This window comes from Mustelus asterias, chromosome 23, assembly GCF_964213995.1.
Source record: "Mustelus asterias chromosome 23, sMusAst1.hap1.1, whole genome shotgun sequence".
Taxonomy (NCBI): domain Eukaryota; kingdom Metazoa; phylum Chordata; class Chondrichthyes; order Carcharhiniformes; family Triakidae; genus Mustelus; species Mustelus asterias.
Genome location: NC_135823.1, coordinates 37,307,428 through 37,321,857, shown reverse-complemented (window position 1 = coordinate 37,321,857; position 14,430 = coordinate 37,307,428). Strand labels below are relative to the sequence as shown.

Genomic DNA, 14,430 nt, shown 5'->3' with positions numbered 1-14,430 from the left:
TGCAGCTCCAACAACATACAAGGTCCATCCCCTTAAACATTCACTCCTTCCACGACTTGCGCAACGTGACTTCCTTGTGTACCATCTACAAGATGCACCGCAGAAACTACAGCCATCTCCTAAACCCACAACCTGGAGGAGGATAAGGGCAGCAGCACCACCTGCCAGTCACACACCATTTGGATTTGGAAATATATTGTTGGTCCTTTATCAAAATCTGGAACTCCCACCTTATCGTGGCCGTTTGAAATAGGCAATAAATTCTGGTCTTGCCACATCTCATGAATAAATACAATATGTAAAACCAAAAGGACAATTGATTTAAGATAATTGGCAAAAGAACTGAAGGGAAAATGAGGGAATTCTTTTTTCAAAGGGTTGTTTTGACTTGGAATGCACTATCTGAAAAGGTAATGGAAAGTGACTTTGCAGAAAGGAAGTTGGAGAAAAATCTGGGATGTGGGGAAAATGTTATATGGGACTTAATTGAACAGCTGTTTAAAAGAACTGATACACATACGATGGGCTGAATGGCTTACCTCTGTGCTGTATGATTCTATGAAGGCTCCTGTGAAGAATCATCACATTTTATTGCAGGTGTCCTGTGGGAATTGATTACTGGTTCATGGGTCCCAGGTGTGACCACAGAATGACCCGGCAGAGCCTGGTTGGAATCGCGTTTGCTGTGGTGCTGAGTCTCCTGCTCATCATGGGTGCTGTCGCAATCGCTGTCCTTAGAAGATTCAAGATCTTGTTGATTGAGGCCAAAGTCGACCAGACGAAAAGCAGGTAAGAGAACACCTGTCACAGCTGGCCCCACACCTGTCAGGCAACCTCAGAGAGAAGATGGGAATTGTTCACAATGGGAGAGGAGGTCCAGAGTTCTGTGACTTGCCTCGGGGTTCAAACAGCCACATTTCCCTATAACTGCAGGAAATCTATTGGCCGAATGGTCTGTTTCTGTGCTATAGATACTATTAATACATTGTAACGGTGACTCATGATATCTGCAAATTCATGGGATCAGGGAATTAAATTCTATCCATGCCCTTACCCAATAAAGGGGTATTACCCAAGCAACCCCTTTGAAGGGAAAAAGCTTTCAATGCTATACTTGCAGCGTGCTGTATGACTCCCTGATGATCTTGCTTCCTCTGTTTTATAATGCAGTCAGCTAAAATACCACATCTCGGAGAGCAAATAAACATGGAAACCACACCAAAAAATGTGTTAAAATAGAGGTGTAGCTATCCCTGAGAATGGGAAGGGCAATGATAATAGCACACATGCAGTAAGGACTGATTGATTAATCATTGGGTGTGACCTGCTTCTCGCTGGAGCACAGACTGGGTTGATCTTTAAGGGTGAACACTGCTTCATCTGCCACAGCTCTCGAAGGTTAATTCGTACCAGCAAGTTGTGCAAATTATCTCATTAATTTGCAGGGTTTATTGGTCGCTGTGTCCTGTGGTTACGTCCTTGTTGCTTTGTGCGGTTCAGCCAGATTTAAAGAACTGGATTTAATAAACAAATTTATTCTTTCAGTCAAACGACCTCATACCCACGAGAACACAGCAGCATGAAGGACACGAGCAAGGCACTGTCATTTCATTGTACCAATCCTCTCTATTGCTTTCTGACTGTAATCTGCCTCTCTATCTCACTGTGTTTCTCTCACATAGAACGGTTACAACGCAGGAGGCCATTTGTCCTATCTTGTCTGTGCTGGCTGCCTGTAAGAGTAACTCGGCTAATCCCACTCCCTAACCCTTCCCCCACAGCCCTACATTTTTCTTCTTCCGGTGCTTATCCAATTTCCTTTTGAAAGCCACAGTTGAAACCGCCTTCACCACTCAGGCAGTGCATTCCATAACCTAATCACTCACTGCCTAATAAAGATTTCCTCATGGCGCCATTGGGTTTTTTTTTTCACCAATCAACTTAAACTGGTGTCCCAATGAGAACAGTTTCTCACTAGCTATTAAGTCCAGAGCCCTCATGATTTTGAGCACTCCTGTTAAATCTCCTCTCAACCTTGTTTAGGGAGAACAATCCCAGCTTCTTCAGTCAATCCATATAACTGAAGTCTCTTATCCCTGGAACCATTTCCATAAATCTTTTCTGCACCCTCTCTAAAGCCTTCACACCCTATCTAAAGTGCCCAGAATTGGACATACTTCTGCATTTGATGCTAAACCAGTGTTTTATAAAGGTTTATCATTACTCCCTTGCTTTTGTCCTGTGTACCTCTACTTATGAAGCCCAAGACCCTGTTTGCCCTTTTTAATCATTTTCTCAAGCTGCCACCTTCAGTGATTTTGTGCACATGTACCCCAAGATCTCTCTATATCCCCTTAACAATTGTACTCTTTATTTTATATTACATTGCTTCATTCTTCCTAGTAGAATGTATCATATCACACTTCTCTGCATTAAATTTAATCTGCCACATGTCCGCCCATTCCACCAGTCTATGTCATCTTAAGTCTGTTGCTATCCTCTTCACAATCCACAATACCTTCATGTCTGTATCCCACTGTTTCTAGGTCCTTCCCTTTTTATCCATCTCTTCCTTGTCACCTCCCTTTCATGATCACAAGGGGAATGACTTTAGGATGCTGTGGGAAATGTGGGGAGGGAATGGGATAGAGTGGAAGGATTGGGTGGAGTGAGCAGCTGGATTGCATTGGTGAGAGGTGATGGAATGGGTCCACAGAGTTTGACACACCACGTACATCCAAGACCTATGCACCCAGGAAACTTCCAAGCTCCCCGCTGTGTGTTAGCTAGTCTCAGCTACCATTCGGGGAATGGGAATTGGCCTCAGTGCCTTGGGTTGGATGGGTGAGGGAGAAGATGTGGGGGCAGTGGTGGCAGAAGGTCAGTCAGGAATTATAGTTAGATAAGAAGACATGAACAGAAAAATAAATCCAAAAGGCTGCAGCCCAATCAGTGAGAGGTGAGTAATAAACTAAACACAAGCTCAGACAGAGGCGAATGACTAGACTTCCTCCTCAGCCATGCTTGTCTTGAGCAGTTTCTCATTTCCTGCTCCCCTGAGCTGCATTTTTTCAGCTACTAATCTCAAACTTTTGGTTTCAGTGCTGGCAACTGATGTTGCATCACTTGGACCTGGAGGATCCTGCTCCCATCTTAGGAAGAGTTTGTGTGTTAACTAAGGCAGCCCTCTCCTCGTTCTTTCTCCCATCTCTCCCCTCCCTTCTTAACCCTCTTGTCTCCCCATTACCCTCCCTCCCTCCTCCCCACTCCCTCAACCACACCGCCTTCCCCCCATATTTCCCCTCTCTCCCTATCCTCCTGCCTATCTGCTGTCCCATCTCCTCCTTCACTCACTTATCCCCTCCCTAATCACTCTTCTTTCCCTTCTCTCTTGCTCTCCTTCCCACTCACTCCCCTTCCTCTCATCCCCAAGTCTCTCCCTCTTTTCTGCTCTCCCCTTCCTCCTCCATCTTCCTACCTTCCTCTTCCCAAATTCCTCCACCCCACTCTCTCATCCCCTTCTCCCTTCCTTCCCCTTCCCATCCTCTATGCCCTTTCTCCTCCTCTTTTTCCCTCCCCTTGCACAAAATGCTGGAAAACCTTGGCATCAGTGAGAAGCGTTAACTGTTCAGACATGGCATTGTCACAAGTGGATGAATTGAGTGGATGGAAGAACACACCGTTATGTTGTTTTGTCAGCTGCTGACTGGTCTCCTGAGTGTTTTCAGCATTTTCTCACTCTCCCCAATGCCCACTCACCCTGTAAGTGTTGACCAGCTGAGGAAGATTGCCCAGATCCTGGACAATATCCAGTGCCCCGTACAAGTGGCAATTACTATTGGTTGGGTGCATTGCAATTAACAACTTGAACAGATGGTGAAACTACCTATCTAGACTAAATTTACCTGAGGGTATGTTGACGAGGTGGTGGGGGTGGGGCTCTGTCACAGGGATGGTTGCACTGTGTTTGAAAGCTGCTGAGTTTTCAGTTGAGTTTGTGAGATATCTGACTCGACCATCTCCTAATTCTCAAAACCAGTCTGGTGTTTAATCATCGTACCATATTCTCAACCCTGAAATAAAATCAGTTTGGGACATTGTCATTCCACACACTGCCTTTTTCACTCTGGTATGTAGGAATTGAGGCGTGTTGGTGGGAGCGGATGTTTCCTTGACTCAACAGCTGAAACAAGTCCTTGAAGCCTGCCTTGAATTTTCCTTTGTATTGTTTGTGTTTTACTAACAAGCCCCAGGGAATTGGAGAGTAACAAAGAAATTCACAGCAGCACCAGATCTATCCAACATGATATCACTTCAAAACCTTTAAGGGTCCACAGCCAAGTGGGAGAGTGTGCATATGCACACATACACAAATATTTATTTCATTTGGTTAGATGGCTAGTACGTGGTTCAGAAAAATGGCAACAGCATGCGGTTGACTCCTGTTCCGGTTGAGGTAGATTTGAACCTGCCCCTTAGAGTGGAATTCAATGGCAAATCAACAGACAAAAAACTGCCAAAAAAGCTCAGGGATTAAGCATCAACAAGCAACCTGCCTTTGCGCAGAGCACTGATGAATGAGTGTATTTTTATGTACATGCTACAGAACCATATAATCCCTACAGTGCAGAAGGTAATTTGGTCGATCCAGCTAGCACCGACTCTCCAAGAGAGCATCTTACCCATACCCACCCCTGCCCTATCCCTGTAACCCCGCACATTTACCATGGCTAATCCACCTAACCAATACATATTTGGACATTTGGTTAAGATGTGACTGAGACACTGTCCAGTGTGAGAGAGATCAGTGTCTGGCCCACTGTCCCAGTGTGTGAGAGATCAGTGTCTGGCCCAGTGAGCGAGAGACTAGTGTCTGGCCCAGTGTGAGAGAGACTAGTGTCTGGCCCACTGTCCCAGTGTGAGAGGGATCAGTGTCTAGCCCAGTGAGCGAGAGACTAGTGTCTGGCCCAGTGTGAGAGAGACTAGTGTCTGGCCCAGTGTGAGAGAGACTAGTGTCTGGCCCACTGTCCCAGTGTGAGTGAGATCAGTGTCTGGCCCACTGTCCCAGTGTGAGTGAGATCAGTGTCTGGCCCACTGTCCCATGTGAGAGTGATCAGCGTCTGGCCCATTGTCCCAGTGTGAAAGAGATGAGTGTCTGGCCCACTGTCCCAGTGTGAAAGAGATGAGTGTCTGGCCCACTGTGCGAGGGATCAGTGTCCGGCCCACTGTCCTAGTGAGAGACAGCAGTGTCTGGTTCGCTGTCCCAGTGTGGGAGAGATGAGTGTCTGGCCCACTGTCCCACTGTGGGAGAGATGAGTGTCTGGCCCACTGTGCGAGGGATCAGTGTCCGGCCCACTGTCCTAGTGAGAGACAGCAGTGTCCGGCCCACTGTCCCAGTGTGGGAGAGATGAGTGTCTGGCCCACTGTGCGAGGGATCAGTGTCCGGCCCACTGTCCCAGTGTGAGAGAGCACTGTCTGGTTCGCTGTCCCTGCATGTAGAAGGACATTCTTCCTCTGACTTTGCTATGAAACCAGCTAGTAGGAGCAGAAGTCTCCTGTGGAGACTCCAATAATAATTTTCGGTGTGGAACCATGCAGCTATCACCCTCATGTGCCTTCTCATGATGGGAGAGCAGGAATCCGCTGTGGACAGAAACATGGGTTGAAATTCTTTACCCAAGCCCCATCATCCCAGACAAAGCTCAGACTGAGTTCCCAAGGACCAGACTCAATACACTTTCAAGAAGGGCCGTTGTGATCTTTGCATTTTTCTCTCTGCAGCTACAAGCGCTTCAGTCGGTTTGATGATTTCTCCAATCAATACCAGTCTGACCCCTGGCTAAACTACTCAGTCAGTTCTTTGGACAACCCTGGCTTCAGTAACTCAGATGAACTGATCCACCTGCAGATGTTGGACAGCAGCTACTACTCCTGTCATGAGGAATCTGTGTCTGGTACCTATAGCAGCTGGAGGACAGCCCCACACGGTCGATCAACCTTCAGGCACAGGTAAAGATCATCAGTAAGAGAAGAACTACAAATAAAAAAAACAGAAAATGGTGGAATTGTATAAAATTTAAGGACCAGTAAATACTCATCTTTTTGTCAAGGTCTGATTCTCTTTATCTTTCCAGTCAAAGAAAGATAGCCTTGTATTTATATATATATTTATATGGTGCCTTTCATAATCTCTGGATGTTCCAAAATGCTTTATACAGTCAATGAAGTATTTTTGAGGTGTAGTCATTTGTAGGAAAGGCAGCAGCAAATTTACACACACAAGACCCCACAAACAGCAATGTGACAATGACCAGATTGTTTTTTAAGCGATGTTGGTTGACAGATCAATATTGGCCAGAACAATGGGAATAGCTCCCGTGCTTTTCTGATTGGTGGAACTGGATTTTTTATGTCCACCTGAGAGAGCACACAGGGCCTCGGTTTAAAGTCTCATCTGAAAGACATCTCCAACAGTGCAGCACTCCTTCAGTTAGCACTGGAGCATGCACCAGCCTGGATTTTGTGCTCAAGTCTCTGGAGTGGGTCTTGAACCTACAACCTTGTGACTCAGGGGCTAGACTGTGACCCATTGGCTAATTTAAAGCCCATCACTGGTACATGGGCTCTCTTATCCTTCACAAAGGCTACATCCTGACCTGCTAGATTCCAAATATTTCTCTGAAATTGGGTTCTCAAACTGCCTGTCTCTTCTGCTGCTATAAAGACATTTGATGTTACCAGTCAGGTTCACAATGATTTCTTGGAGAGTAAGAGGTTAAGTTTTGCTCCTGTATCGGAAATTCTCAGTTGATGGGTGGATGTTGGGAAGTTTGCCATGATTCTGAAATAACATCCGTAGCGAGATTTGGGTGGTGACCAGGGGGGGACAAACAAAGCTTCCCCACCCCAACAGACCAGCCCCATCCCCTCATCACCCCGCATTATCAAAGGGACTACAGTTGCTTTTTCCTTTAACCTTAACCTTGTAAATTAGGGAGTTGCACTCAAAAGTCCAGCCCCCAGAGAGCTAAACTGAGTTTATAGTTACCACTGATAGCACTAAATAATTACCAGTGTCATCCACCCAGTTAATCTTATTAAAACCAACATTCTGTCAGCAGATGAGGGGCACATCCCATTACTGAGCCAAGGCCAAACTTCATTGAGCCTCAACATTTAAAAAAAAATTATTTCATCTGATGTGGGCATCATTGGCTAGTCCAGCATTTATTGCCCATCACAATTGTCCTTGAGAAGGTGATGGTGAGCTGCCTTCTTGAAACAGTGCAGTCTATATAGTGTAGGTACACCCACAGTGCTGGGAGGGAGTGCTAAGATTTTGACCCAGTGACAGCGATGGAACGGCGATATAGTTGCAAGTCAGGATGATGTATGGCTTGGAAGGAACTTTCAGGTGGTGGCTTTCCTATGCATCTGTAGCTTGTAGAGGCCACAGGTTTGGAAGGTGCTCATGAAGGAGCCTTGATGAGTTAGCACAGCGCATTTTGCAGATGATACACACACTTGCCTCTGTGTGGTTGTGGTGGAGGGTGTAAAAGTTTAAGGTGGTAGATGAGAGTGCTAATCAAGTGGGCTGCTTTGTCATGGATAGCGTCGAGCTTCTTGAATGTTGGGAGCTGCACACTTCCAGGCAAGTGGAGAGGATTCCATTACACTTTGGACTTGTGCTTTGGGAACATGCCGCAGAATTCCTTTTTTCTGACCTGCTCTTGTACCCACAGTATTTTTATAGCCGGTCCAGGTCAGTTTCTGGTCAATGGTAACCCAAGGATATGGACAGTGGGGGATTCAGCGATGGTAATGCCATTAAATGTCATGGGGAGATAGTTGGATCCTCACTTGTTGGAGATGATCATTGCCAGGTATGTGTGTGGTGTAAATATTACTTGTCACCCCAAGCCTGGTTATTGTCCAGGTCTTGCTGCATTTGGACATGGACTGCTTCAGAGTCTGAGGAGTCACAAACGGTAATAAACATTGTGCAATTATCAGTGAACATCTCCACTTCTGACCGGATTATGGAGGGAATGTCATTGATAAAGCAGCTGAAGATGGTTGGGCCTTGGACAGCCCCTGAGGAACTCTCACAGTGATGTCCTGGAACTGAGATGATTGACTTTTGACAACCACAGCCACCTTCCTTTGTGCTAGGTATGGCTGCAACCAGTGGAGAGTTTACCCCCAATTCTTATTGACTGCCAGTTTTGCTGGGGCTCCTTGATGCCACACTCGGTTAAATGCTGCCTTGATGTCACTCTCCCTTCACCTCTGGCATTCAGCTCTTTTGTTCATGTTCAGACTAAGGCTGCAATGAGGTCAGGAGCTGAGTGGCCCAAGTGGAACCCAAACTGAGTGACAGTGAGCAGATTATTGCTGAGTAAATGCCACCTGATTGCACTGTCAACAGCACCTTCCATCACTTGTGCAGCCACCTCCTTCATTTAGTTTTTTAATTGAATATCAACTTTCATAACCGGATGTGGCAGAACTGTAGATCTTACATCTGATCTGGCACATGTTGCTTCACCCCAGTGACACCTCATTTTTCCTCATTCACTCTTCATTGAACCACTATTGGTCCTCCGGCTAAGTTTCTTCTTTCCTCTTCCTGCCAAAACGGACCATTTCACATTTTCTTGCATTATGCTCCATTTGCCAGAACTTTGCACACTCACTTTACCTATCCATGTCCCTTTGTAGCCTCCTTACATCCTCTTCACAATTTACTTGCCTACATATCTTTGTATCATTAGTAAATTTGGCAACCATTACTTCCAGTCCCTTCACCCAAGTCATTTATAAAAATTGTAAAAAGTTGAGGCCCCAGCACTGATCGCTGTGGCACACCACAAGCTATATCTTGCCAACCAGAAAAAGACCCATTTGTGTCAACTATTTTCTGTTAGCTAGCCAATCTCCTATCCACACCAATGTGTTATTCCCTACACAATTTTCTACATTAACCTTTGATGTGGCACCTTATTAAAATGCCTTCTGGAAATTGAAGTACAGTACATCCACCAGTTTCCTTTTAACCACAGCATGTGTTTTCTTCAAAGAATCCTACAGTGCAGGAGGCCGCCATTCGGCCCATCAAGTCTGCACCGACCACAATCCCACCCAGGCCCTATCCCCATAACCATTTACCCTAGCTAGTCCCCCGACACTAAGGGGCAATTTAGCATGGCCAATCCACCTAACCCACACAAGACTGTGGTAGGAAACCCATGCAGACACAGGGAGAACGTGCAGACTCCACACAAGCAGTGACTAAAGCCGGGAATCGAACCCGGGTCCCTGTCGCAGAGGCAGCTTTGCTAACCACTGCCACCCTGTATTAATATACAGTGAAAAGTATTATTTCTTGCGTGCTATACAGACAAAGTATACCATACATAGAGGAGGAGAGGGTGCAGAATGTAATGTTACAGCCGGGAATTGAACCCGAGTCCCTGGCGCTGAGAGACAACAGTGCTAACCACTATGCCACCCTACACACAAATAAATCGGTTAAACTTGACTTCCCTTTCACAAAACTATGTTGACTCTGCCTGATTGTCTTGAATTTTTTTAGGTGCCCTGTTATAACACCTTTAATAGTTTAGAGCATTTTCCCTTGAATTTCCCATTTTCTGTGTCCGTCCCTTTTTGAATAAAGGAGTTATATTTGCCATTTTCCAATCTAATGGAGTCAAATTGAATTTTGGATAATGGACACCAATGCATCAACTGACTCCCATGCCACTTCTTTCAAGACCCTCGGCTGAAGTCCATACAGACCCGGGGGATTTGTCAGCTCTCAACCCTAAAAATTTACTGAGTATCGTTTCCCTGGTGATTGTAATTTTTCTGAGTTCCCCCTTTCCATTTCCTGATTTACAGCTATTAAAGGTATGTTACTTGCATCATCCATAGCAATAAGTGATGCAAAATACCTGTTCATCTGCCATATCCCTACATTCTATTATTGATTTCCCAGATGCACTTTATATCGGACCAATGTTTAATTTGAATTCTTATTTAAATATCTTCAGTAACTTACTGTCTTTATACTTCTAGCTAATTTTTCCCTCATTAATCTTTTTGTCACTCTGTTTTTCATATTTGGTCCAATCTTTTGAACGACTTAGCACAATTATACACTTTTTCTTCAAGTTTGATACTGTCTTTAATTTTTTTTATTTAGCCACGGATGATGGGTCTTCCCCGTGGAATTTTTCTTTTCCATTGGGATTATATCTATTCTGTATATTCTGAAATACCCCTTTGAACGTCTGCTATTGCATCTCTATTGACCTATCCCTTAACTGAATTTCCTAGTTGATTTTAGCTAGCTCTGCTTTCATGCTCTTATAATTCCCTTATTTAGTTTAAAAATACTTATCTCTCTCAAACTGAATGTAAAATTCAATCTATTATAATCGCTGCAACCTTGGGGTGCCTTCACTGAGATCATCAAATAAGAGTTGCACAATACCAGGCCTAGTATAGCCTGCTCTCTGATTGGCTCTATAATGTGCTATTCTTAGAAACTACCCCAAAAACATTCTATAAATTCATCTATGTCGTTATTGTCAGGGGGCCTATATACGACTCCCACAAATGACTTCTCAGCTTTATTATTTCTCATCTCAACCCAAACTGCTGCTAGATACTGGTTTCCTGAACTTAGTTCATCTCTCTTTAATGTGCCAATACCATCATTAATTAAGAGAGTCAGCCCTCCACCTTTTCCTAACCTCCTGTCCTTCGTAAATGTCACGTAGCTTTCAATATTCAGGTCCCAATCTCTGTCGGCCTACAGCCATGTCTCAGTAGTGGCTATCAGATTGCACCTCATAATTCCTATTGGCGCTTTCAGTTCATCTCTTTTGTTTCAAATGCTACACGCATTTAGATAGAGCCTTTAGTATTGTCTTATTATTTTGTAGCGTCTAGTCTTATCTGTTGATTTACTCTTAGTACTCTGTCCACTCCTGTCTCCGTCTGTGTATTAGATACTAATATGGGAAATTTCTCTCCTGCCTTGTCTCTATTCTTTGGTTTACCACATCTTTTCAAATTTGATCCCTTGCCCCACTACTGGGTTTTAAACACTTTGTACTTCCCTCTTTATGTGGCTTGCTAGAACACCAGCCCCATCATAGTTCAAATGTTGATTGTTCCAATGGTACAGATTCCACTTATACCAATACAGGTGCCAGTGCCCCACGAACAGGAACCATCTTCTCCCATACCAGTCATTGAGCCACGCATCTTGAAACCATTTAATGATTCAGACTTCACCACACTATGGGACAGCGAGTTCCACAAATTTACCACCCTCTGTGAGTAGTTCCTCCTCCTCTCAGTTTTATATCTACTGACTCAACCTATACCTGTGACCTCTTGTTAGAGATTGCTCCTCAAGAGGAAACATTTGGTCTACATTTATCGATCCCATTCAAAATGTTATACACCTTGATCAGACCCCCTTCTTATCCTTCTAAACTCCAGCGAGTACAAGACCAAACTGTTTAATCTCTCCTCATACGTCAACCCTTTCATCCCTGGAATCAATCTGGTGAACCTCCTCTGAACTGCCTCCAAAGCCACCACATCTTTCCTCAAAATAAGGAGGCCAAAACTGGACACAATACTCCAGATGTGGTCTCACCAACACCATGTATAATTGCAACAACACTGCTCTACTTTTGTACTCCAGTCCCTTGGCAATAAATGCCAATATCCCATTTGCCTTTTTTAATTACATACTGACTTTGTGATTTTATTTGACCTATGCCAATTTGCACCTGGCTCAGGTAATAATCCAGAAAATATTATCTTTGAGGTTCTGCTTTTTGGTACCGAGCTCCTCATACTGACTATGCAGAACCTCCTTCCTCCTCTTGCCAATGTCTTGGTACTTATATGGACCATGACCCCCGAATTCTCCCCCTCCCACTGTAAGTTCCTCTCCAGCCCTGAACAAATGTTCTGAACCCTGGCACTGGGCAGGCAACACAGCCATCTCAATGAGAACAGTGTCAATCCCTCTTACTACCAGTAAATTTCATTGTGCCACAATCCCATTTGAATGGGTTCTTGTACCACAGTGCTATGGTCAGTTAGCTCATCCACCCATATCCAAGGATGGTGACAGTGGTGCCTGGGACATTGTCAATCAGGTATGATTCGATAAATACGACTGTGGCAGGCTGTTGCTAGACTAATTGAGTGCAGTCGATGTTGTCTACATGGACTTTAGCAAGACTTTTGATAAGGTACCACATGGTAGGTTGTTGCATAAGGTTAAATCTCACTGGGTCCAGGGTGAGGTAGCCAAATGGATACACAATTGGCTTGATGACAGGGTGGTTGTAGAGGGTTGTTTTTCAAAATGGAGGTCTGTGACCAGCAGTGTGCCTCAGGGATTGGTGCTGGGTCCACTGTTATTTGTCATTTATATTAATGATTTGGACAAGAATTTGGTAGGCATGGTTAGTAAGTTTGCAGATGACACCAAGATTGGTGGCATAGTGGACAGTGAGGGTCATCTAGGATTGCAACGGGATCTTGATCAATTGGGCCAGTGGGCTGACGAATGGCAGATGGAGTTTAATTTTAGCTAAATGTGAGATGATGCATTTTGGTAGATCGAACCAGGACAGGACTTATTCAGTTAATGATAGGACACTGGGGAGAGTTATATAACAAAGAGATGTAGGGGTACAAGTTCATAGTTCCTTGAAAGTGGAGTCACAGGTAGAAAGAGTGGTGAAGGTGGCATTAAGCATGCTTGGTTTCATTGGTCAGAACATTGTTTACAGGAGTTGGGACATCTTGTTGAAATTGTACAAGACTTGGTAAGGCCACACTTGGAATACTGTGGACAGTTCTGGTCACTCTATAATAAAAGGATATTATTAAACTAGAAAGAGTGCAGAAAAGATTTACTAGGATGCTACTGGGATTTGAGTTATAAGGAGAGGCTCGATTGACTAGGACTTTTTTCTCTGGAGGTGATCTTATAGAGGTCTATAAAATAATGGGGGGCATAGATCAGCTAGATAGTCAATATCTTTTCCCAAAGGCAGGAGAGTCTAAAACTAGTGGGCATAGGTTTAAGATGAGGCGAGATATACAAAAGGGTCCAGAAGGGCAATTTTTTCTCACAGAGGGTGGTGAGTGTCTGGAACGAGCTGCCAGAGGCAGTAGTAGAAGCGGGTACAATTTTGTCTTTTAAAAAGCATTTGGACAGTTACATGGGTAAGATGGATATAGAGGAATATGGACCAAATGCAGGCAACTGGGACTAGCTTAGGGGTTAAAAAAACCGGCGGCATGGACAAGTTGGGCCGAATGGCCTGTTTCCATGCTGTAAACCTTTAAGTCTATAATCTTTGGAACCGATCTCACAACTTTGGCACAAGCCCCCACATGTTGGCGAGGACAACTTTGCAGGGTTAATAGGGCTGGGAGGCCATTGTAATTTCTGATGCCTAAGTCAATGCCAGATGGTTGGTGTGGTTTCATTCCTTTTTGACAATTTGGCATGCGCTAACAGCAGGGCCATTTAAGAGTCAAACACACTGCTGTGGGTCTGGAGTCACATGTAGGCCAGCCTAGGTAAGGTTGGCAGAGTTCCTTCTTGAAAGGACATTAGTGAACTAGGTAGATTTTGTTTTTACAACAATTGTTTAATCATTACTGAGACTCGTTTTTAATTCCAAATCCATTAATTGAATTTAAATTCCAGCTGCCACTGTGGTGAATCTAGAGAATTAGCTTGGGCTTCTGGATTTCTTGTCCAGTAATAATACCACCATCTCCTACTTCAGCTGTGTTGTGTCTGCTGATCCCAGGCTCAGTGGTTGGGGAAAAGGGAGGTGGAAGGGAGATCTTGGGAATGGGTGGAGGGAAGAACGAATATCACCCCAGGTTTCGATACCTGATCACAAATCTGTTGGAAGATATGCACACAGATGTGAGTTACTGATGGTCATTCAGAACCCAAGACTTTGCATAAATCAGCTGCTTAGGGACATTCAGTAACATAATGATTTATCAGTCATCATACTCTGAATACTGGGTGTACCCAAATAAGTCAATTTTTTAAAGTTATCTTTTTTGCTTTAGTTTACAAAACAACCTGGACTTCAGTATCAGCAGCATCAATGAGCATGCTGGGGACTCGGGGAAAGCCAGTGACTTGTCTGTTTACAGCTGGCCCATTGAACCTCTCCAGTGGTCACCTTTTCCAATCCTGTACCAACTGAACAGGGACAGACCTGTAAGTATTCACTTCAATCAGTTTTATTATTCCATTGGTTTTTCTTTTGCAAATATCCAAAGACAAATGCATGGAGATATTTTCTCAACCTTGCAGGAAGGTGCCATGGTTTCCACTCAGACCATGAAATTTGGGCA

At 44.3% G+C, this 14,430-nt stretch overlaps 1 protein-coding gene across 1 annotated transcript in view; it reads left to right on the top strand.

Moving 5' to 3' along the window:
• The window catches only part of vap (vascular associated protein), a 36,268-nt gene that overhangs the window by 19,993 nt on the left and 1,845 nt on the right, over positions 1 to 14,430 (top strand). The window contains exons 6-8 of the mRNA XM_078240321.1: positions 598 to 789; positions 5,782 to 6,009; positions 14,140 to 14,293. Of these exons, the coding sequence (XP_078096447.1) occupies positions 598 to 789; positions 5,782 to 6,009; positions 14,140 to 14,293 (574 nt within the window). The remainder of the gene's footprint in view (positions 1 to 597; positions 790 to 5,781; positions 6,010 to 14,139; positions 14,294 to 14,430) is intronic.